Source organism: Emydura macquarii, unplaced genomic scaffold (assembly GCF_026122565.2).
Source record: "Emydura macquarii macquarii isolate MOO-44397 ecotype Brisbane River unplaced genomic scaffold, CSIRO-AGI_Emac_v2 contig_1644, whole genome shotgun sequence".
In the NCBI taxonomy this organism is placed as follows: Eukaryota; Metazoa; Chordata; order Testudines; family Chelidae; genus Emydura; species Emydura macquarii.
The window spans coordinates 12296784-12323108 of record NW_027131781.1 but is presented as its reverse complement, the minus strand read 5'-3'; the positions used below and the strand labels follow the sequence as shown (position 1 = coordinate 12323108).

Sequence of the window (26325 nt, the reverse complement as noted above, 5' to 3'; positions counted from 1 at the left end):
ATGATACCAATACACACATTTTCATTTTTGGCTTGAGCGAGGATTTCAACCCATGTTTCTAAAAGTGAAAGATGAACTAATTAGCTCCAGTGCACCCTCCTAACAGCTTTAGGATAGGATCCTGCTATCTAACTTTAGCATTTCAAATGCTACTTCATGACCCAGGAGTGCCTCACGACAAATTGTCCATCACAGTGAGACTTTATGTTCTTTTGATTGTCCTCTATGCATCACATATTATATGACAATTTGCTGTGGTTGGCTGAGGGGCAAGTGTTTTATAGAGAATATTTAATACATACAACACATTTGGAATCAAGGTTAATTATGAAATCTAACTCGCTACTGAGCTTCAAAACATGTTAAAAGGAAAGAAAATTGTAATGTACCGATTATTTACACAGCCAGTGGAGCTTTAAATCCAGGTAGTCATCAAATGAATACTAGCATTCTACATATCACTGGAGGTACCAGTGGTTGACAAACATGTATCATCTTGAAAGCAAAAGCTGAAGTAAATCTTAAATCAGAAGACACACACATCTGGCTTCTAAAGATTTTTTTCAGGTTAGTAAATTAGAGAGAAGATAAGCCAAGGCATTTGCAATTCTATCAATTCACAAAAGCCTTTAATTGCATTGTGTTTAGCTGTAGCATGCATTGTAAAGTTTACTCTCAAACATCTGCAACGGGAAATCTGTCCTACTCCTTTTATCTAGGGAAGACAGGCTTTTATTCTTCCAGCCCAAAATCCCATTGGTAGTTTGTTGTGATATTGACATCTATCTTCTAACAACTGGGCTCAGAACAGCAACTCACTTCACACATGCCACTAAACAGTCTTCAGCTAGTAATGATCTGTGATATCTACCTACTGTACTTGGATCACATTCAAACCAGTGTTCTAAAGTAAAATGATCTGTATTCCAAACTACAGAGTTATTTAGTCTCCAGAAAATACAGTTAGAAATTCTATCCTTTAAGCACTAGGGACAAAAAAATATGGGTCCAGATCTTCAGTTATGCCAATGTACCTCAGCTGAGGATCTGACCTGTGATCATTAATTCTGACCCTGGACTTTCTACAGGACATGCAAGTTTTAAGTGCCTGGGAAAACCAAATCTGTGGTTATCAGACTGTTTTGTTCTAGAAAGATTTAAATGATTTGTCTCTCTGCTCAAGAGAAAGTGAAAAAGAACCCTCATTGTACTAGGAGCAGTCTGTATGAATTTAAATGCCTATAAAATACCAGTCCATATAGAGGTCAACATAATGGTGTCTCAATAACTCTGGCTTTGATTTTTCTGTTGTCGCTTTCATTGCTCTGATTGCCTGTATAGAGAGATGTGCCTTAAAAATCATCAAAGGAAAAAAAGCAGCTCCAGGTGAATAATGCAACTTCTCTAACACTCAAAACTAGCAGAGACTAGACCTTCACCTGCACTCCATTCTCTAGAGAGCCCAATACCAAATGTGACTGGGGGGAGGGGGAAACAGACAAAGCAAATGGACACAAGCACATTTCAGTCAGAGCAGCAGAGAAACAGACTGCCACACAAAAAGCTGACAACATTGTGTTTGCAGTGCTCCTTTGCTGCGGCTGCATATTTATTTATACCATACCTTCTACAATTTAAGTCAGCACCCATGGTAATGTACTGTACGCCAGAGGGACACCAGCTCAAACTGGGGATATCAAAGGCAGAGAAAGGAAAAGGGCTGCGATTATTGGATTGTTACGGAGAGGGAATATTTAAAGACACTGTTACACTTGTTTAATTTTAGAAAGATTTTTTACGTTGTATGTTAATTTATGGTTGGTGAAAGGTACCAGATCAGCAACCCCCAGAGACTAAAGACCTGTTAGTTACCACAGAACAGAGACAGTGCAGGCAGAGGAGCAGTACAATCTCCCCCGATCTGCTCTCACCAACCGGCGACAACACTGAACTGGTACAACCACCTCTAGAAGTGAAAGGGGAGCTCACTCTTCATGCCCCCTGGGTGAAAGCCTCTACCGACTGTGATGGTGCTTTTTATAAGTAGAAAATGGGACTAAGATTCATAGAGGTGAAATTCCACATAAACCAAAATGGCCATGAGGTAAGAGTTCTATTGATAATAATAGCAATTAATACTACTAGGGCACCTTCTATCCAAGGATCTGAAAAACGTATCACAACCGTTTAATGGATTAAGCTCCCTCCACATGAGGTAGGCATTATTAACCTCATTTTACAGATGGGGAAAAATGAGGCAAGGGAATTAGTGATATGATCAAGGTCGCACAACAAGTCAGCATCAGAGCCTGAGCAAAAATTAGGTCTCTCCTGACTTCAAGTTCTGTCTAGACAATGCTTCTTCCTTTTTATTTCATTATGAATCTAGGATGAATCAAATCAGAGACCCTGAAAGTTTCTCTTGTCAAAATACCAATTCCAAGAAGCAGTCTCCCATGTTACATCATAAAACAATACTTAGAATTTCAAAACACAGTGACGATTTCTTTGGTTTTCATTTTAAACAATGGTTTTGATTATTATTTCTTTGTGAGTTAGCATTTGCACCATTAAATTTGACCCTACAAATATGCCCAACAGACTCTTCGAGCAATGGTGCTTACAGGAGGCAGAAAACTGCCCCTTGCATAAGAAAGGTCCTGCACCAACACAGAGCCAACAGGGCACTCTTACACTGGTCCTGCTCCCAGCCCCTAGGGTAGGAAGCAGGGCCAGAGAGCACTGTGCTCTAACCTAGGGGGTTATGAGAAAGTTTGAGCAGCCCGGAGCTGCTCTGACATCAGGAGTTAGACAAGCTCCAAGTGGCCCCAGAATACAGGGAGTGCAAGGGGGCATAAAACTATCTTTCCCCCATCCCAATTCTGTTCTAGCACTCCATGCAAAACTGGAAGTACTCAGAAATGGGGCCAAGGAACCTAAATGAATAAAAAAGTAAACACAGTGAACTGAATGAACCGTGGTTTTTAGTTTGAGGGTATTCAGCAGCAGTTTGTCCAGGTTTGTCCAGTTTGTCCAGGTAGTTTCATATTGAGGCTACTGACTGAACCACAATGCATCTGTAGTGAAGCTCCTCTGCTCTGCAGGCCACCAGATATATAGCAGCTCTCTTCTGAAGGCTTCCAGAATATTGCCAAAAATATCCATTACGAACAAGCACCTTGCTGTAACTTGCACAACCTTTAAAGTGCATTACAATCATCAAGTAAAACAGTATCTCCATTTTGCAGATGGGGACTCTGAGACAAAGGGGACAAGACACTTGCTCAAGGACACAAAGAGAGTCAGTGTACTGCTATACCACAAATAACTCACGCCATTTACAGCTCCACAACCTGCTCTCTCAACTTTAGTGTACTGCTGAACACCCTTAAATGACCAGTGTGTCCCTAAGACAAAGGTCCAGCACACACACCTGGTTGTGTGTGTATTGAGGGCTGGGGTAGAGAAAGAGTTAACTATGAAAATTAACCTACAGCAGACAGTGCCGTAGATTTTATATATATTATCTTTATATACATGCATTTTTAAACCATATTAGTTTTATAGTGTGACTACAAAACTATAGGGCAGAAAATGAGTAGAACTCTATAACTGAGAGATGAAGAAGTAGGAGGCTTGAAGGAAATGGCAGAAGGTCCCAGAGAGGGATAAGAATTCTTGGCAAGAGCTGTGGAAAACACAGATGTATAGAATTAGAATCCTGCTGGTGAGCCACCCACAATCTATTGGCAACCCCATGCAAAACTGAATGGTGGGAGAAGAGGGAAGAGCCATTTGTGTGACAGACTAGAGACTGGAATTAGTTTGAGGCTGTTCCACTTTCCTCTCGGTGGCACTGCTCGTAGGGTATCGAAATGGCTATGAGGCTGGGGCAGACGTAAAGAAATAGAACAAGAGTAGATTGACTAAAGAATCTGGCCTAAATTGCAAGGTAAGTGGTGATATTAAGTGACCAACTTCAGACATGTTCTCTTTACGGTCAGCATAGGGACACTCTTGGCACACTATGGATCCCATGCTCCTCTGTAGAAGTCAGGAGGATATCACTGTGCAGCTGGCAAAAAGCATGTGCTCACAAGGCAATCACTGCATGCCACCTTACAAAGTACAGAGCAGCTTGGAGTCTGAGCCCAGTGCAGTCCACAGTGTTCCACTAAGGGTGGGTGTAACAATAACCTGAGGCCAGGTATGTTAATGAAAAAAGGATAACTGTAGGTGTGAGGAAGCATGAAGAACTACTGGATTGAGAGTCTCAAGGGGACGCACGGAGAAATGTCACAGTTTCCCCTTTCACGTTCACCTGCTCTTCTCACAGGCTATCGTATGACAATTAGATACACTAAGGATGTCACTGAGGTTTGTGCAGTCTGTGTTGCACTGCAAAAGGAAGATACTGTACAAGGCACAGAAAGCACTCATTCCTTGAGGCTGTGCTTGAAAACTTAGCGTTCTGCATGTTACAGCAAGGTGTAAGAGCGCACGCTTCTGTGGAGTTGAGAGCCAAGGTCAATTGCTGTATCAAAGGCTTGTCAAGAGCTAACGCTTCCCTCTACACAACTATGAAGAGAACCAAAGGTCACTTAGAAAAAAAAAATTCTCACTGGTGCAACTGAACCAGTTACAGCACCAGTGGTTTGTTGAATCCCTTCACTACAGCAAGGCCTTAGGAAGCAGCTATACACCAGGAGATCCATGTTCTGTGGCAGTAGCAGAATGTCATGGCATATGAAGTCAATCAATGGAGCAGGTATGTCTCTCCAGTCAAAATAATGGCACAATTGTAAGTACAGTAAAATTCCAGAGAAGTGGATACATCAAAGGAATTTATGTGAGTGGGATGTGGCAGGGAGAACATGGACAAAAACCAACAACTAAAACGAACAAAAATTCCCCATAAAACCAGGGCCATAATGGGGGAAGGAAGGATTCCTTACTGCATCTCCAAGAATTCTAACAGTAATAGCTGCAACTATTTTTATAGGGTCTACTTAATGTTTCTGTAGAACCAGAACTCATTCATACTGATGCTTCAACAATAAAATTGGGGTAGCTTTTCCTTATCCTTATTTTATATCTATCTACACCTACATCTATCTATATAAAAAAATGTATGGGGAGGATAAGAAATCATAAATGTTTGCTAGAAGGAAAAGGACAAAAACTGGTATAAAAATCATGCTTATTTTCCAGCTTTTAAGAGGCAGAGTTTAAAAAACTCCAGAAAGTTAAAATGAAATCAGCTATTGCAGGTGAACCAAGTGCATTATGCATCTTCTGTATTATTTTAAAATATGTTCCTATGTGCCTATCTTGAAGATCTAGGGACTTTGATATATTTTAAACAATAGTAAAGGATAAACATCCAAATAAACAATTACTTGCCCATTTTAATTCAACCGCTAGTCCTAAATATGTTGTGTTGTTGGTTGCTTCCAATCCACAACATCCAATATCCTTCAGCCCACCCCATCAACAAAAAGCCCCGGAAAGAATGGCTTTGCAGCGTGCACTGAAGGTTGTAAAAACTGGGCAATGTTTGGCCCAGGGTGAGAGTGATGAAATTGGATATCTGTGTCTGTATAAGACAAATGTTCTGAGAAGTACTCAATCTAAACTGGATTAACTAACGTGAGTATGAAGTTAGTAGACATTCAAATGCAAAATGGTTAGTCAAATTAGTTGGCTCTGTACCTTCTCCTATGAATGGGAGGCTTCCTTATACCATCCCCCAGAACGCGCATTGAACTGAAAATGAATCATGGAAAGTGGTCAGTGATTAGAATGGAACAAAATGAACAATGACAACTGAAGGGAAAACATCCCCCCTTCCCCCCAAAAAAACCCCCCAACAAACAGAAGAAGGAATGAATGAAAAGGAGAGTGTAAAAGCTATAGCATTTAAGGGAGCAATGTGTCTCCCTCTATTTCAGGGTAATGCCTTGTATACAGAAAAAAGTATAACTGGTCACTGACAATGGTCGCATGAAGCTGGAGCCAATCATGGGTCAGCTGTACATGTAGACAAGGACAAACTAGTCAGTGCTAGTTCAACAGCTGGTTTAGGCACTAGAGCAGTGAAGGTGTGGTAGCATGATTTCAGTATGGGCTAGCCGCCTAAGTAATTGACCAGGGTTTCAAGTGGGCTGGCACAGTCCATAGTGAATCCTGCGCTGCCGCAACTTTGCTGTTCCATACCTGTACCTGAGCTAACTAGGTAAGTTAGTTTGGGTATGTCTATATGAGCTGCAATCCACCCAGTGATTGCACTGTCGACAAACCCAAGCACTCGTACACACTATCACTTATATCAGTATAACTTACGTTACTCAGGGGTGTGAATAAGCCATACCGAGGGACGTAAGTTACACTGACCTACACGCCAATTTGGACAGTGCTATGTCGACAGGAGGCATACAGTGTGTTTATCAGACGTGCAGCTGTGCTGCTATTGAGTTTTCAGTATGGACTACCCCTATGTGTGAGGTGTATAAAACCCAGTGTGAACTCTAAGGCCAGGTCTACACTTACCTGAAAATTCGGCGGCAGTTGAACTATGCAGAGTAGCTTGTGTAATTCCCGTCAACTTCTTAACTTCCACTGTGCATGGCATTTTCACTGCACTGCGCTGATGGGAAACGCATTTCCCGTCGACACAGCACTATGCCACTTGCGGGGATGGTTTTAGTGCGTCGACTACCGGATCGATCGAGCGGGTCTTCACTGACGGCTCAATTGATCCAGAAAGATCGATCTGACGGCGGCGAATTTGCTGCCGTCAGTGTGTACATAGCCTAAGAATTACCAAGGACGAACATGCTCCATTGGAGCCTTGTAACTATTCTTCATGAGATTTATAAAGAAAAACGGTTTTAAAAAGCATATTTAAAAAGATATTTAAAAGGCTCAACACATCTTGTTTTTAATTCTTCTTTGAATAAAAAGATTATTTCTATGGTAAAAAAATTAGTGGAGCATAAAGAGAATATCAAATTTGTTTTTCCCTGCTTTTGCTTGAGGACTTACGGGGAGTAGGGTGGGGAGGGTGTCTCACAAGGGCAACTCTCTCAGGGGGTTTCTGTTGTAGTTAATAGACTACATTTGACTTGAATGGAGTTGAATCAGGCCCTCACAACCCTTAATTGACGAGATGGAGGAGTTAAATCCCAACAAAAGTATTCTAGGTAAATAGTTATTAGCAAAAACCAAAAACAAACACACACAGATTTAACCAGTTTGAATAAAACTCAATTCCAGGCCTTTATACATCATAAGTAAGCAAAGAGGTGCAAAACCTCAACTGACTTTTCCTTTGCACCTTTCAGACAGACATACCCCTTGCCTATTCATGACTGTGTCCATGAACATATGAAAATAATTCCTCTATTTCATTACTAAAAAAAAAAATCATTCACAGTAAGAATATTTTCCCATATCGCAAACATAACCATCCGACCTCTAATTCAGAAGTCTTTAACTCCATCTGCTTAGCATTAGCTGTAATTGCCAACTATGCAGAGTTTATTACCCTCAGAAATCCTTACATAATAAGTTCAGTACATACAAAATAAATCTTTTAAAATGAATTTATGAGCTTATAGACTCAGTCTGTCATAAACCAGATTTTCTCTCTGAAGTTGCCTCTCTTGCTGTTTTCAAGTGTTGGTATTATTTTAATTATGTGTAATCCTGGAATCTGGAATGAAGTCCAGAAAGGGTGGCAAAGTCATGTAAGAAAGCAAACAATGCATGTTACTTTCAGAGTACTGAATGGTTCTCAAGTTTAGCTTTAGACAAGATAAAATGTATAATTTAAAGGGTCTATACTTTCTCGTTAGTGCATGCAAATAATGTTGAGCAATGTCAAGGGAATTTATGCACCTGGGTGCTCAATATCTCTAAATCAAGGGTGTCCAAACGTTGCCCCCTGGCACCTTACCAGGAACCAAAGGACAACTCTTGATTTTAATATAATGGAATTGACTGTGAGATGTTACTTGTTAATACAGAGCTGTGATCCATGAAAACAACAACTCCCAGCAGTCAACTGGATGGGTTCCAATTTGATTCTTGATGGACTTGTAGTCTTAACGAGCCACACATCCATATTGCTGATGAGGGTGGGTGTGCAATATATGTGATTTATGGAACAAGCTTTGACCACTCTGGCTCTAAGGGATGCTGGTCCTATTTAAATCAATGGCCAAACTCACCTGGCTTCAACAGGACCAGAATCTTAAATTACTGCATAAAACTAAAGTAATTTTTGTGCAGTGGAAATGAAGAAAGGCTGATTTGTGTAAGAACATGCTGGGTACAAAGGGAGTCAGAGAACTTGATAGATACTCAGAATGCAGAGGGCTTACTCCTAAACAATTACTTTATGGGTGGAATTTTTCTGTAACTGGAGATCAAGGGAAGAGTGGTTCTGGAAAAGAACATTCTGTCTTTTCACAGTAGCTGGTGTCAAGAGACACACAGCATGCCTTATCTTTGTGGCTTTCCCTAGTCTTCCTGAAAGGAGAGAGCCGAGGGGAAAAAATCAGAGAATGCCCCAGGCATTGTCAGTTGTTTGTATCTGTATACAGTCTGTCCACTTCCTCATGTCATTCAATACTGCAACTCTATCAGGAGTCAAATTGGAACCCATCCACTCCAGCCCCAAAACTGAAGGCCTGAATTTTTCCATTAAAGCCCTTATAGCCCATACAACACCTGAATGTGAGAAACCTACTGATTAACAGTGTCTGTGTTTATTTTGTGGTCACCTAGATTTAACACTCAAAAGATAATCCTTTAACAAAATTCTCTGTATAAGAACAGGTGGTGATAATTCACATTAAGGACTGGTCCAAGGTATTTCCATTCACTTCAATGGTCCTCTGGAAAGTTAAAATATATTGTAGACATAAAGAACTTTGAATTCAAAATACAACTAAAAATCAGGGATATTGCTTTGTTTATTGTGGGGATTTTTTGCGGTAGGTGGTTCTCTCTCTCTCTCTGAGTTCATGGAATAGAATAATTAAGAATGACCTCACTTCTCTGTGTTTTTCCACATCCTTCAAATGCCAACTGCAAAGCTCACATGCATGTTCTTGTGTGCGTGTAAACAGTTTTGAACAAGCCCTTCACTCACCTCCTGTGATTGATTTCTGCCTCATTGGCGGCATTCTTCCCCGGCCCCCAACTGTGCCGTCGGAAAGGTGACAGTGGTCGCATGGAGTTTCTTAAGACAGAGGAGTGGGTAGGCACTTCTGTAATACTGTCCATCTGTTCTTCCATCTCTCCTGAGCCACCAAGTTCACTCTCCCCTACCTCTTCAGCTGCCATATTAATGCAGCTTCCATCCAGAGCTTGCATCTCCTTAGGCCTGTTGAGGTTTAGAGCATGTGGAAGGGAAATGTCACTCCCAAGGGAGGAATTCCTCTCCAAGGACACTGTGTCATCCGCTGACGAGCTGGAACTGGTGACATCACAAGCAGACTGTTCCTCTTCAGGCTGTTACAGCAAAAATAAAAACAAATCATAGCTAAGAGAGTTCTCAACTGATAGCCTTGGGGAGAGCCAGTCATCACAAAACCTAAGGCCTGTTCCTTCTTTTTTGTGTAAGTCACCTTCTACAACATTGCTTCCTTGTCTCATCCTACCCTATAACTCATCCTGCTACAGGTATGCTTGGGTTCCCCACTCAGTTCTGCAGACGCAAACCAATCCAGACATGACATCACTTCCTGCTACTCTATTAATGTCCTTCTTAGAGTTCTGTCAATGCACCGTAGCCCTACAATGTATCTTCTCCTGCAATTCCAATCCTGAGCCTTTTACCAGGCAAAGATCTATAAGCCTGCCAAACACTTATGTAGTTTTAATGATGGGCATGGATGATGGCTAGGTCATATGACTAGTCAGCAAACTCAGTCCTCTTTGTGTGATCTGAGCCAGATTTATAGCTTCCAGTCGTTACAGTTGAAAGCGTAACATACTGTTCCACTGTACCACACAGCACAAACTGAACATCATTCAGTAGCATAAAAGAAACACAAAAATAAAGGATTAGTCTCCCCCACCCCCAACTACCTTCTGTTTATCAAAAAGTTAATGCCAGGATTCTCAGTATTTGTCAAGTCCAACTATAACTGAAAAATACTGTTCCACAGGATCGGTCTCCTTGTGGGACACCTCTTGACTCGTACTATAATTTTATGTTTAGTTTGCTTCAAAAACAGTAAGTGGAACCAAAGCTGCTTCTATTTGGCCATAGGCCACATGCTAATAATACATCCCAAAGACAGTATATGATAATCCTGTGTTCTTGGTAGTATAAAAAAAACGCAAGCATGTTTATGACATCACCTTCATACTGAAATGGTGTTTGCCCTCGAAGGCCAATGTGGGAAATTTCAATGTATACTGCTGCAGAGCCCTGCACTGTATCATTTAAAATAATAATATTCATAATGATCCATCCAGTTGTATATAATGGACCATTCACCAAAGTCACAGAGGCTAACTGTCTTCAACTAGCAGGCTCACGGATACTCAACAGGAACTGAGCATTCGAGGAACTGCAGTCTGTCAAATCTCATTTGCAGAAAGATAACAGAGTATCAAATTCAATGGTCAGAAGAGAGATGTGCCTTTATAAATGTAACAGATAACAGTGATGAATGTGAACACAAATGCTGTTACCACATTCCCACTATGGGGCACCTCAAAGTTCAATATCGTGGGCTTTCAAAATCAGTAAATTAGACCACTCCAGAGTCTGTATGTTTTTGTTCTGTGTTTGTATTAGAACAAAAATATCGGCTAAAAGCTGATACTGCAGTTAAAAAGGGAATATGAGGTGTTTGAAAATAGTTGCTGGTAAAATACTTCATAATTTAAAGAGAAACCTGACTGTCAAGTTTGCTGAGCACTAGCCCTGCTTCTCATATCAATTTCATAAGTACAAGATGAAATTTTAAGACATGTATTAAAGCGATGCTTCTACATTCTTTCCCCAGTCTCATCCACCAAAAACCAATATTCACAGCCTAAATATGCCCAAGTAATACCTTCCCCCCCCCGTAACTATATATTTTTGGTAGAAATAATTCAATGATCTGTATTTCATGATAAGGAATATCAGCCATTAAAGATCAATTTTTGTGTAAATATACTCTAGTGACAAAATTATGATGTAGTGTTAGAAAAAGTTTATTGCAGTATATTTTTTAATTGAGATGTTGGGTAAAACAAAACAAATTAAGGAGAAAATTGGAGAAGAAGCCCTGTAAAGTCACTGATTTTTTTTTTTTTTGGACATCCTTGACAGTTTCCCATTTGCACGTCATGATGACAGTTTACTGAACTGCTTAAATCCAGACAAATTACTTAGTAGTCATGATGAGAACAATATTTTCTCAGAGAAGGACATAGTCTGTTTCTCTTTCCTGGGTCACAGGAAGCTATTGTCATAATTAGGGCAGTGTTGCTGAAAGGAAAGAAGATTGCATCCTGGCTGACTACCAGAAGGGTGCAGTTATTTAAAGAACATTAATCCTGGATGCAAATGCAATGGATGTAGTGCAGAATTGCCAAATTACTGTATTGTGCTGCCTAACTCAAAAACAAGCAGAGGGATTTTATTTTCCAAATGGAAATAATTTACTAAAATAAAACATCCCTGGTTTTTTTTTAAGATCAGAATACTTTCCCTCATATATGTGCTTGCTTGTTTCTTAAATTACAGCTGGATAGAATCAAAATGTAATAAAAAATGTGAAATATATTTGGTTCATTTATGGTTTTGTCTTCATCTCTTGGACTGGGCAAGTAAAAAATACCAAGGTGCAAGTTGTTTGAGCCTGCAGTGTATAGTCATGACTTTAATAGCCCTCCCATTCTTCAGGAAAAGTTCTCCTAAATAATGCTAATTTTCTATTTAAAAAAAGATACTCCCTTCCTGCAAGTCAAAGCATTTTAAAGGCTCAAGACTAACAGGGACAAAGTGTGGCCTAGTGGATACAGCGCCAGATTGGGACTCACGAAACACAGATTCTATTCCCAGCTCTGCCAATGGGGGATCTTGAACAAGATCTCTCTCCCTCTCTGATCTCAGTTTCTCTATCTGTAAAAGGGGGATAATTATACTGCTCCTCCTTTGTAAAATGTTTTGAGATTTATAGATGAAAAGTGCTATAAGAGCTAGGTATTATTATTATTATTAAAATGTGAAGTAAAAGTTTAGCCATTTGTAGGTCAGATGCAAGTCTAATTCCTTTCTAGATGGATTCAGTGCAAATAATATTTTACATACATCCCAAGATGCCTTACAAATTATATACATGCAGTATCACTGAAATGCAGCCTCTTCTATGGTGGTGGAGGGCATACAGTGCATCAGCAGCAGTTTGGGAAAGAAAGATTTTGGCTACGGGCACTGTGACAAAACCCCATTCTGATAAAAAGAGCTATCTTTAAATCCATACACAGCAGACAAGAGCTAGCTTTTAAGGAAAAGCATAAAGCAACTTTTCAGCTCCAAAGAAGATTAACAGAGGAACAAAACAGAACTGTAGGAGGGTCATCTTTTATTCACCCTCTGAAAATTAACCTCAGTGTTGCTGTTACCAAATTACGTTTTTTGGGGTTTTTTTTAAATATTTGTTGAAGGGGGCTGTTGCTTCAATGTTGAAGTGATCTTCCATCCAGAAAGCTTTCCTGCTCAAACTTGTTCTTGAGGTTTTGAGGGCTATATTTACAATTAGAGAGACAAAAAATGGTTTTACATAAAACAAAAACAACCCCCCCACACACATACACACACACAAGAGCAGAGTCTGGGACACAACCCATTCCTGTGACAATGGAGAGTTTCTTCCTGGCTTCTCAAGCACCTTCCTCTCCTGTAACTAGCTGTTCTTAAAGTGTGGAAGCCTGATTGGGCCTTCCTTCCTAAACCCAGCCTGCAATCCCATGTGTGGTCTAAGGAAGTTAACGCCTTGCTTGCCAAAAAGCAGGCAGGCCTCTGGACCCCATCACAGACACTATCAAGGTATTTTTCATGATTTCTTGGGGTGTGTCACTATTTATAGTAAAAATGGAAGAATAAAATTTGCATTCTTGGCAAATTTTCCACCTCCTATCATGCAGGTTCTGGCTTGTTAGTATGGGGTGCTCAAGAGCTCTGGACTGCACATGTGGGTATTTTGTTGTAGGGTTGCTCAAGCGCTCGGGGCTGCACATAACTGATCTGCAATTGCAGAACTGCTCTTGAACACTGAATTATACACACTGTTTTTTTATTGCAGGATTCCCAATCAATTTAAAATGAATACACAATTCATTTAGTGCTTCACAGTGAAAGTGTAGCTGGGCATCTGTACTTTTCAATCAAAATTTATAATGGAGATTTATTAAGTTAAGTAAACATGATGTTAAATCTCTCAGGAAATATTGCATATTTCAAGCTGTGGCTTGACCCATCATGCCTGCTCTCCCTAATTTGCATAGCTAATTAGAAAACCATTAAAAGCTTAATAAAGAACAGTGATAGCTGAGTGCTTAAAAACTAAGATGGTGCAGCATAGGAGATTGTATCTGTAGATGGGAATCCTTATGCTGGAAAAACCTGTATAAGATTTCAAATGTGCTGTGCAGAAAATGTTCCTCCTTCCCATTAACAAAACATACTCTTTTAGCCCCACTTATCTGTTGCATGTAAATTCCCTTAGATAATGATGCAAACGCAGAAATCAATATCCACAACGTAAGACTGGTACCTCTCAGTATCACCAGGCCTGATAGTTATAAGCTATTCATGACCACCACTACATAGAGTTATTTTTAAGTTTAGCAATTTGCCATTACAACGGATTTTTTTTTAAAAATCTATGTTAATGGAACTTGTAAATTGTGTTATGCATCCCCATTGTAGTGGCTGGTCCACAGACCATAGCTGCATACTATTTTTCTATCTAATTAACTTAGGTCCTCAGTTCTAATCCTGCTGATGACCCAGTGTTGGTGGTGATTACCAGACTAAGTATGACCAGGGTTCCTAGGTGTTAGGTAATAATAATAATAAAAAAAAATTTAACATCATACACTAGCTCCTGGGATCTTTTTAAGGAAGGCAGATTAATGAAGGTGATGGGAACTTTAAAACTGCAGAATACTGTCACATGGTCTCAATATGTGCCAAAGAGTGGGAGCATCTTAACATTAAAATTAAAAACAAAGTTTCCTTTCTTTCTTTTATACCGTTGTTCAGGGGAGTGTGGAAGCTTCTGGGAAAAGGAAAGAGCTCATAGATGAAGGTAAAAAATTAGTGTGATGGGGCCATCACCTATGAGGAAATCTTTGGGAGAATCCTAAATCATATTAGCATTCTGGGACGTGAAGTTAAATTGTCTACTCATGAAAATGATTACTGTACATCTCTATAGATCACTGATTCTCGATTCCCTGCCCAACTACTGTACAAGACTGGAAGCTTTAGGAAATACTCCGTAGGATTTCTCTTCCTTTTCCAGCAGTGCACAGTGTGGCTGAAGAGGAGGAGGAATATAGTATCAAGTGTGACCTCTGGTTCACAGAGGTAATCTGCCCAATAATATCGGCAAGGGCAGATTCACAAGCTGCATGGTGTCTTTGAGTGTTGACGGGAGCGTAAAAGCTAAGATGAGCAAGCAATACTGGTTATACCCCAGGAAGATAGAGTTATACAGACGACAGGAAATGACCTTAGACAGCATTAATCATTCACAGAAGAGTGTTGCAATATCTGTCTAATGCACAGATAACTCTTTAGGGAAGGAGGAGGATGAGTAGGCTATGGGAATAAACACTGGAATATAGCCTGACATTTTGCTGTAGCCTTAGGACTCGTTGTGTAAAGACTCTTGGATGCCAGCAACTGCCAAGTATCTGAAGGAACGAGTCATGCTTTGATGATAGGGCTTCTAACTGAGGAGGCTCTTGTTTCTTTGGCACGTGATGCTCAACTCTGCATATGCCAATCAGAACAATATGGGAGATGGGTAAAGCACACAGTAATGAGAACACACACACACACACACACACACACCCCTACAGTCAGGTGCAGTCCCAGGCACCTCACAGAGATTGATAGCTCAGACGACCTCAGGCCTCTCGGGCCCCAGAAGAAGAAGCAGGGCTTAAAATGGGTGAAATGTTAACAATCTTGTGGAAGCTACAAGAATTTCTAATGTTCACAGGACATGGGCCTGCTTTGTCCAAAGTTTCCTAACAATATGAAATAACTAATACTGGATTTCCAGCCACTGCTATCAGCCATTTCACTGAGCATTTGTACAGTAACTCTTGCTATGGAGAGTGGATGTTTCATACAGCAAACAGATGCCAAGCAGTTCAAGTATAATTCCATCCAAAGGAGAAACAAACTTTAGAACAACAACAATCAGGAATGGTCAAAATCAGGTTTTGAGAACCTCACATGCTTTTTGTTTTGTCTACGTTTTTTGTTGTTGTCAGGTCACAGAGGTAATTCACAAATTTCTTTTTTCTTCTGTAGTTTAAATCTATTCCTCTTCCCTCCCCCACACCACAATTCAATTAAAATAACGTGTACCTAGATAAAGGGAAGCCTGTGCTAATTACCAACTACCTCACTATGGTTGGTATAAGCAGGTGTCCTACAGTGTATGCTATGCTTGTTCACTGGGATTTCTCTCTCTTCTTTGCTCCTTTTTCAAATTAACTCTGTATTTATTTTTCAGTCTGCCCATTTTCCATCCCAATTTTTTCACTAGATTTTTTTTATCCAGGTTCCTTTTTCACAGTATTTCCTATACATTTAACAACACAGGCACTGATACATAAGAACTAGCATGCACATATAATGATTACTAGCCCAACCTGTTTGTATTTTGATCGTCCCTCTCCACTGCATAAATTATTCTTCAATTTCCTAAATCAAAACTCTTCAAAATTTGGGACTAGAATTGAGAGAGCTGTCAATATACTCAATGAATTTAACTCCTTGCTGTTCATGAATAAACCTGACAGGCAGGGCAGTGAACAGATTCTAATTTTTACAAACAGGTTTGTAATTCAGAATCATTTGCTGAATGGGTTACATGAACATTACAGGTCTCTCATGAACTATTTGCTGTGACTACCGCTCTCAGGATTTGCTATGAATAGCTCTCTATTTATGCTGTGTCTTTGGTCACCTACGTTACATGATCTTGGTCGTGTTCCAGAGCTGGGCAACTCCCAAACCCGCAAACACTTTCAAGACGGCCATTCAAACGTGCCCTATATCAATACTTGTGTAAACGCATATTTTCACCATCATTTGTCTGAAATACATCAGCATTTATGGCACTTTTCATTTTGAAAACTTATTTATGGACAAAACATGCTTGTACTAATTAATGTTTATGAAACGTGAGCAAAAAGGGCCACAGATACCATTAGACTGAATTCAGTACTCATTCGAATGAATGTTCAAAAAACCTTGCTTTTTAAAACTTATTTTGCTCATCTCTAGTTGGGACCCCAGGAAAAAAGATAAATGAAACCCAGAAAAAGCTACTGAAAGCTTAATGGTATTGATGAAAGCTTCTGGTATTTATAAATATACAATGGATGGAGACACAATTGTAGTAAAGAGATGTCAGATATATAGGAAGAAGAGAAACAGGGAAAAGGGAATTCTGTTTAGATTTAGAGGCTTAGCAATGGGGAGACAAAAGTGCCTGTACGGCAGAGGTCAGCTGTTTCTCAAGGACTGGTCCTGAGATCTCCCTGACACAGTTTAGGAAGCTGGTCCCTGGTATCAAAAAGGTTGAGAAACATTGAGCTAAGTCATTTCAGCTTTGAATAAGCTTCCAAACTAAATTGTTAAACCTTTTCAGATTTACCCATCTCTAGATGCAATCCACTGCATAATAAGAAAGATTCAAGAATACAGTTTTGATAAGAGCTTTCCATTCTGCAAATGAAACAGTTTTCTTACTATTTGCCCTGTCGCTGGTAACAGAGACATGAAAGAACCTTATACTCCTCCCCCACAACACTTCCCCTCGCTCTCAAACCCGGATGTTTCTTTTCCCTGTGACACTCCTGGCATGGGGGATTATACTATGTCCTTTTTAGCCTCCATTTTTGTAGTTTATATTTTGGGAAACACCCTATAAGGTGGGGGAAAAAGTAACACATTCCACCTCCACAAACACCATTATTAGAATCAAACTCAAATAATGAGCAAAACCGAGCTCTGTAACCTGTGCAACTCCCTGAATGGAATAATTGAAGATAATGCCCTGCTCTGCGCCAGCAGGAAAGCCCTGCATTCTCAGAGGCAAGCCCCCCCAACCATTTAGAGAGTGAGATGGGAAAGGGCGCGGCTGGTGAGCTCCAGGCCCTGCCACATATAAAGGATGACATTCCAGTGCATTTATAGCACATGAGATCACTTACTCCAGGCTGTGGTCTTTCCCATCCCGCTGGAAAATGTTCACCATCATCTGACTCGATTTAACCAAAGAGAAATTCAGTTTGTTAAATGCATATGTCTGAAAGTTGCATGAAAATTGCCCCCGACTTCCAGTTGCTCAAAACAGGATATGCATGTCTGTGCAGCAGGTAAGCATGGGATGGCTACAAATGATAAATAATCTGTGCAGAATTCAAAGCTTCACCATGTTCACACAGAGCTTGTGTCAAGGTTTCTGTGATGACTGTTCACAGAAGAATAGTGATCCCTTCTTATTCTGGAGCACCATCTTTTTCCCTTGAGGCGCCCTTTCAGTGACCTGCTGTGCTTATTCTTTCACCAAGTGGAGTGGGTGACAGCAATCAATCAGTTGAACATTATAAATTGGTCAGCTGGGACTATTTGAGGGTGGTTGCTTTCTGCTTCTCAAGATATACCCAGGTTATACTGGTCCAAGAAGCAGCAGACCTAAGGCAAATTCTGAAACAAACCATCTCACATTTAAGAATCTGATCCTGTATCTTGGTTTTCACTCTCCTTGTCATCATCAGGCCAATGACGAAGCTCAGGATTTTTGCTACCCTTAGCAAGTTGGAAGCAGTCACTCAAAAACACCCAAGACCTAGAGCTGTTACTGTCATTAATATTTTGCTACCCCCTTAGCTATGTAACTGTTCCACCTTGCACAGTACAATTGGCCATAAGTATCCAGAGTGTTTTCTTCTTTTTAACAGACTCTCACTGAGGTGACAGAATCACACTGGTTCTCCAACAAACTATAGTATGCAATGCAGAGGAGGCCAATGGAAAGCTCAGTGCTCTGCCGGAGGTCTTTGTTTGCATGAGAAAATGTAACATTTGCAACACTGGATTTCATAGCCTCTGTGCAATCCTTATTAGAGGCCTGGAAAGCAGGTCTGCTTTTTCAGCTCTTCCCTTTCTGTTTGATCTACCTGCAGACGGTTCAAATCAAATTATTCCGTTTAATGCAGGGGGGACTGTAGATTCTCTTGAATACTGCTGGAAATCAAAAACAACGAGAGTCCTATAGAACCTTAAAGACTATCAAACTCCTTCGAGCATAAGCTTTCGTGGGCTGCATCTGACGAAGTGGGTTGCAGCCCATGAAAGCTTATGCCCGCAGGAGTTTGTTAGTCTTTAAGGTGCTACAAGACTCTCATCGTTTTTGCTGTGTACAGACTAACACGGTTACCCCTCTGGAACTTTTCATGCTGGAAATCAAGAGAACATTGTGCAAAACCACAACAAATGTTGTAGCTGTATCTACATCTACACAAAGGGCCTGATCCTTCCTATCTGTTCATCTAGTACAAGTGACCTATATAGGCAACGCTTATATAGGCAGAGCTCTCCCCAAAACCAATAGGAGTTTTGCCTGGGTTGGGTTGTTAGGATCAATGTCCCTGGAGTTGGTAAACTGGCCTTCTGCGATAGTCCTACCTTTCCAAAGATAATGTCATCCATCCCATCGCCAGTCAAGGAGAAGAATTCAGATTCACTTCCAGATTCACTTTTAAGGACAATGTGCGATGAGGCACAGCCTCTGCGCAGCCCATCCTCCAGGAAATGTTCACATTCTGGAGAAACAAACAAAAAAACCAGACTTACAACCTAGCCTCCTCTTTTGCAGTCGCATGCATCCAACTCTCATTATTGCTGTACCAAAAAAAGAAAAAAAAAAAATTGATAAAATCAGTAGGCAGAGAATCAAACCTGGAACTGGTTGTGAACAGCAGCACAAGTAATGTTAAAACAACGAGAGTCCTGTAGCACTTTAAAGACTAACACATTTAATTTCTGCAGGCATAAGCTTTCGTGGACTGCAACCCACTTCGTCAGATGTAAGAAATAGAAATCAGACAGGAGGTGTACATATACATCCAAGGGTAAGGAACAACAATGGGAGGGGAGGTGTTAGCAAAGTCCATTCAGTTCGAGTAGATGAGGCCTATTCACAACCATTCTAATGGTTCTAACCATTCTAATTCACCTTCTAATCAATGGTTGTGAATAGGCCTCATCTACTCGAACTGAATGGACTTTGCTAACACCTCCTCTCCCCATTGTTGTTCCTTACCCTTGGATGTATATGTACACCCCCTATCTGATTTCTATTTCTTACGTCTGACGAAGTGGGTTGCAGCCCACGAAAGCTTATGCCTGCAGAAATTAAATGTGTTAGTCTTTAAAGTGCTACAGGACTCTCGTTGTTTTTGCTGTATACAGACTAACATAGCTACCCCTCTGGAACTAGTAATGTTAGGTAATTGATCAAGTGCAACCCACTTTACAAACTAGTGTTTGTGTAATACTCCGCATGCATCTCCCAGAAAGTCAGAGCAGGTTTATAAGATTTTATTCAACAGTTCAGAACATCTTCTTTAGCACTTCTAAGGTTATGCCGACACCGCGTATGGGAGGGTGATTTTCAGCATGGGTAGACATACACGCACTAGCTCTGCTTGAGCTAGGGCACTAAAATTAGCAGTGTGGCCACAGCGTCATAGGCAGTGGCTTGGGCTAGCTGCACGAATTCAATCCCACCCGAGCCCCTGGGTGCATATTTGAAGGGCCAGCCCAAGCCACTGCTTGTGACGCTATGGTCACACTGCTATTTGTAGCACACTAGCTAGAGCAGAGCTAGCACATGTGTGTTTACCTGAGCTGAGAATCACTCTCCCAGCTGCTGTGTGGATACACCCTAAGTGGCAAAAGCGTATAGTCTGTGTAAAATAGACACGTCATGTGAAACATACATTCCTGTAGTATGAGCTGCCAGTACATATACAGTATACATTTAGGGACCAATTCTGACCCTATTGAACTTAATAAAGAGCCTGCCACTGACTTAAATGAGAGCAGAATTAGGCCCACATTCAGTAGCTATAACGCATATGTATGTGAAATGTATGCTCCTCTTTATCATTATCAAAGAAAGTCAATTCCATTTAATTTTTTAAAGCCCAGGCTAGAATTTCTTTAGTGCTTAACAGGAGAATTTGAGGGTGACTTCCCATAGGTCTTTTACCAAGGGTGGTTGAGTTCAGTTTGTTTTGGAGAAAGGTCTGCTCTCTTAAGAGATTTAGTTACTTAGAATGTATGTATTTTTTAAATTTTGTACATGCACCTGGAACTTTGATAGTTGGAGACTTTTATAAATTAAAAATAAATCCATTTCAACCTAATGCATCTCTTCTCTTTTCATGAATTGCTTCTGCCTTTCATTATCATGGTAATGAGCACAGGATAAACACTTAGACAGCAGCTGATCTGAAAGTGATGACCTCCTCCATATCAAATTTTTAAAAATGAACAAAATTTAGTTTTTGTTGATATTTCTGTGCAAAATGTCAACATTTCATAGAAAAACACAAAACTGAAAATCAAAATATTTTCAGCCTTTGGCAACCACAAAATATTTAACCAAAAAACCCAAACATTTTTGTTTCTGTTTTTTTTTATGAAAAAAATTGAAATTACTTGAGGAAAGCAGGCACTTTCTAAGAACATTTTCATTTTAGCAAAAACCCAATTTTTCATCAAGATTTTTTTCAACTAAAAATCTTCATCCTGGCCTAACCTAGGCAAATACATACATTTTGATGGTATCTGCTTGAATGAAATGTTTATTTACTTTTAAATTACATCTAATGTGCTCAAACCTTCGCTGTGTCATACCTACACTCTGCATAGCTGAGGCGGATTTGGGGTGGGCAGAGTAGCCATAAACCATCTCTCTCTATCTGGGGCTGAAACAGCCCCTGATCACAGCTCTACTTCAACTGTAAGCCTTCTGGGGCAGGGACCATCTATTTGCCCTGTGTTTGTACAGCACCTAGCACAAGGTGTCCTGGACCACAAGTAGGTGTCCTAAGTACTATGGCAATATAAATAATATTACACCAGCCATAGCTGGCTTTTGCACAAAACTCAACCCAAGGATAAGGGTTGAGCCCACTGTCAGAGGAAATAACTTCCAAGCAAGCCGCAGTGCAAAGGTCTCGTACAAGCCCACATTCACATGGCCCTAATTCAAAATCCAACTCTAGCTAATCAGTACATATAAACTCAGTACTCCACAGCTGAACTAGGGGAGTTCACTCAGTATGTGACAAGAGAAAAGAGGCCAAAATGAAGGCTGGCTGCACTGTACAGTCTACTGAGTCACTGAAGATGACTATGTTGTGAAAGTGACATGCTTGGGCTTTATGATGGTGGTGGCTGGGAGAACGTAAAACAGGCAGCCATCCACCTCTGACGCCAGCACTGAGCATTACATTCAGGAACAGCACAGTTTCACCTATTTCCATCTATGTCCCTTGGCTAATGGGAAATGGAAACAGCTAAAGAAGAACAGAGGGAAAGCTCAAAGAGAATGAAAAAAAATGCTCTTTTGAAAGCATTCAGATACAATTAATTTTTCCCTAGAAAACTGCTTTCCACTAGCGAAGATTAAGATGCTCCCTGTGGTACCGTAATTAAGCTCAAGAAAAAAAAGAAGACTGGAAACACCAATATTCCAGAGATGAGTTTCCACATCACAGGGAACAGGAAAAGTACTTATTGTATTAGGTGGGGCTGTTCCCCGCTCCTTCTCCCCTTTCAGTAACCCGGAAAATCTGAACCTCTTTTCCACAACTTGGGAGGGAGGGGGAGAGAGAGAAGAGAGAAAAGGAAAAAAGAGAAGCTGTACTAGACTGTGAGCCAGCATCCTAGACAATCCAGCTGGCAGTTTAACAAAGTGTGTCCACATTCCAGACGGAAAAACAAACAGGCTCAGCGACGTTCTGATGGAAAATTCACAGGGAAGCTCCAGATTCAGCAATGGACGGATACCTCGCCCAGAAAATAAATCAGAACAGGCATTAAATGGGATTGCAGAGCCAAGAGAAGGGGAATGAGAGGGTGAAAGAGGAAGGAGTTTCCTTCTTTCAAGAAACAATGGTGGTTGGGGAGGGAACCTGATACATACCTCATCCCGGCTGTGCTAAGAACTTTCCAAATCCAAAGGCTGTTTGGAATAATTTTTTCCTCTTTTCAGGGCACTTTATTTACTGATTTTTTTTTTTAAACTGTACACATGTTGCACAATTTGGGACTCCACATTCCTATACCCCGATCTGACAAGCCTTCCTTATGACAATATGACAGTGTTTTAACAACAGAACTAGAAGGATGACTCGCATCACATATACGTCATATACTTACTGCACATACATGATTTATAGTTTTAACTCTGCTCTCTCTCTCTGTCTGGAGATGGATACGAAGATAAAATGACACTGAATGCATTTTTATGTGCATCATATGGAGACAAACAAACTGCACTAAAAACCCCTGGGAAGGAAAAATCCAAGCAGTTCACTGCATGAAATTACCACAGCATCATCCCCTCAAAGTCGGGGAGCATTAAAGGAGGGAGTTTGCACTTGCTTGCACTGAGATCCGTGGGAAAAAACAGTTCTCAGTAAATTCAAACAGCCTATGTGATTTTATAAGAATAAATAGTAAATGAGAACCTTTCTATAGGTGGTTGTTTTTAATTATCCTATACAATTTAAGCAAGCTCTAGATCTACTATCAAATTCTATAGGATGGTTTAGCACATAGAAAGGATCCAATTCTGTATTGAATTCTCAGCTTGTTAAGATAATGTCTGTAGAACTCTACTGGTTTCATCCCTATTACATTCCATCAGATCTCTGTGTAAAGGGGAGACACACATCTGCATTCTTCCCTGTCCCTCCTCCCATCCTGCAGCATCGCAGCTCACTCAGTGATCCTGGATGTGCTTGTACAGTAACCACACCACTTCAGAAAGGGACAGAAGCGGAGGAGATGGCATACGTACACTGGCTTCAGAGGTGGTAACACCAACTCTCCCACAATCAGATCCACGGTAGATTTGGTGTGCCCTGTTTTCATTGTTTATGGAGTGTGATATATGGCAAGGCATTTTGCAAGCACATGGAGCACATAGGCTCTCCCCTGAGGAGTTGAAAATCAAATTCATGAAGGAAAACACAAACACACAGGGAAACAACACATGCAGAAGATGGAGAGCCATCCTGGAATGTCTCGTGATAGAAGTGCGCTTGAAAGAGGAGATCAAGTACACCTTAGGAGTGCAAGGCTGTTCTAAGCATAGTGGGAGGCATGAAAGAAAGTACAGAGCTGATGGTGGGAAAAAGACCAAAGACCAAGTTAGGAGATAGGATTATTGGGAGAAATGTAAGTGGGGATAAAACAGAGATGTCACTCAACGTGTTCCTTGGTCAGCATGCCCATAAACAATCAGTCAGCTCACTGCTTCACTCCCGAGATCTGACACAAGGGCTGTCATGACACGACAGTGCATGTCATGATGTGCATTATTCAATGAGAAGCAAAGACAAAATGTTAATGGACTAACCAAAGTGTTGCTGTTAACCAATAATGTACACTCAGGAAAGTTAACCTTTAACTTTCAACTCATCACTGAAAACAAGGTAATACCTGCCCTTCTCCATATCTCAACCCCTCTTCACATGTCATTTCTCTAATGAAAGCAAAGCAAGAAATGGTCACTGTAAGAAAAGCCCAATTCAAAGCCACCATTAAGGGACCAGACAAACTAATCCAATTTATGCTGTTTTAAACACATGCATTAAGAGACAGGAAATTCCTTCTTATCTCAGATATCAACGCACCCTGAAACAGGCCAGGCTCGTTTTTCCATCCACATGGAAGGAAGGGCAAATATTAAATAGCATAAATGGCTATAAAATCAGCACAGCTGCGGGGTGGGAAAGATGGTTTTGAACCACCTTTCTGCTCCCTGAATCCTGGGAATCAATGGAGGCTGCTGAGTGCTCAGTAATTTTGAAAGATCAGGCTACTTATTTAGGTGTCTAAATATGGATTTAGGAGCCTAATTTCGGGCACCCATTTTTAACGTCTCGACTATAATCTATATACCCATGCTCCTCTATATTTTATTTATGAATCAAATTTGTGAATAAAATAATTTAAGGTAGAATTGCATTACGAGAAGATAGGCTATGTAGTTGGATGTGTTCAGTACTAGTTATAAAAGTACTGGAACAATGGGCTAATAATGACCTGTGCCCTTTTCTCCCATTTGTGTATGGGGTGTTTTTGTTTTTAATGGGGATAGGAAAGAGGAGAGAGGGAAAAGGAGGGAAAGAAGGATAATTCCGTGGTAAAAGGTTAATTGTTTGGAAAGAGACTAGTGTGTCAGTCCTTTGAACGAAGAGATTGTGTGCACAGCATTCTACTTACCTCTAGATTCATGAGTTTGCGTCGGCTCCAGCAGTGAAGGATCTGAACATGGCTCTACTGAACACCAGCTTTCACGGTTTATCTGAAAGAGCAGAAAGCAGGCAAAGTACATAAATGTCAACAGTGAGGCCATTGGAGGGAGTACACTGCTCCTGCTTTAAAGGCATAATGCTTTTGCAGCATGGAGACCAGTCCGGACTTTCCCATCATTGGCACTGTGCTGACTTAAAGATTTTAGGATCATAACCACTTTCCAGGGCTGAAAAAGAAACATATAAAGTCCCCAGCTCCATTACCAGGGGTACCTTGGCCTGCTTGAGGTTTGAGGGCAGAACAAGACCTGTTAGTCTCTGACAGCAGGAGAATTCCCTCCCCTCTCCCCTTTACCCCCTCCAGTTCCCACCATTTGAGACAGCTCCCACAGCCAGAGTAATTTAAGTTTACTTTCCTGAATTACAGATTGTGTTAAATACACTGTGAGGAAAAAGCACAATGGTTTCTCCTGATGCAGGGGAGGGGACATTCCCCTTAGCAAGACAACTCCACATCTTCGGGTGCCAATGACCACCTCTGTTTCTTTTTGCCTTTGGATTTGCTTGGTCTAGTTTTAGGAACTGTCTCTGAAGCTGGCAGGGCCCCAGCTGCTGCAAACACTTCAGAAGGAGATGTGACGCCAAGGGGAACAATCTCCCCAAAAGGCAAATGCAGTCCTGGGATACGACTGGGAATCAGACAGACGTTACTGAGCCAAATGGTTGGACATTTGAAATAAAAGGTTGGACTTTCTCTTTGAAAAGTTCTGCAGCAGGGAGGGCTGGGAGAGTCACCAGGGAGGCAGAGACAACTGAAGGGAACTTCCGGGGGCAGTGCATTATGCCGCTTTCAATGACTGACACCAGAGATCTGGCTCTCCCCCCAAGCTGCAAGCAGTCTGAAGTATCCATTGTAATGGATTTGTAGACCTTAGCAGACAGAAGAAACAGAAGATGCAAAGTTCCATCACACTTCAGCACTCTCAGCCCCTAGCATGAGAGAACGTTACAAGGCTTGGTTTGGAACTACCTCTTTATTGGACAGTGCTACAGCAGAGCCAGCCGGTAAAGTGACAGAAGTAAAAAAATCCAACATCCTGGAAAAGCATTAGGCATCTTGCTCCGATGTCCTGGCTCCATCTTACTAAAATATGATAACATACCACAAAACCCTTAATGTCATACGGTTTTCCTATTGCCTCCTGGGCGAAAAGAATCTCAGTGCTTACTCACAAAGCGATAGGATGTGTGTGTGTGTTTTGGGTGGCTAAAGAAATGACCAAACGTACTACATCACCATTTTCCACGGTTAACAGGAAATCCTGCTCGACTTCACAGGCAAGATGATACAGAGTTCACAGTGCTCCATTTCCTGTGAGACCTTGGGCAAGCCACTTGTGTCTCTGTGCCTCAGTTCCCTCTCTACAGAATGAGCATAATATCACTTCCCTATTTCAGAGGCGATGTTGTGAGGAGATACAGTAAAGATGCTCAGATACT

At 40.9% G+C, this 26325-nt stretch overlaps 1 protein-coding gene across 5 annotated transcripts in view; it reads right to left on the bottom strand.

Moving 5' to 3' along the window:
- AKAP13 (A-kinase anchoring protein 13) overlaps positions 1-26325 on the bottom strand; it is a 297054-nt gene that overhangs the window by 69618 nt on the left and 201111 nt on the right. For 4 of the 5 annotated variants that reach the window (XM_067555646.1, XM_067555644.1, XM_067555647.1 and 1 more), the window contains 5 exons: positions 24794-24875; positions 18953-19089; positions 9158-9519; positions 5713-5766; positions 1625-1687 (listed from right to left, as the gene is read on the bottom strand). In XM_067555646.1, the coding sequence (XP_067411747.1) occupies positions 1625-1687; positions 5713-5766; positions 9158-9519; positions 18953-19089; positions 24794-24875 (698 nt within the window). The remainder of the gene's footprint in view (positions 1-1624; positions 1688-5712; positions 5767-9157; positions 9520-18952; positions 19090-24793; positions 24876-26325) is intronic. The other variant, XM_067555649.1, reaches the window with a different exon arrangement.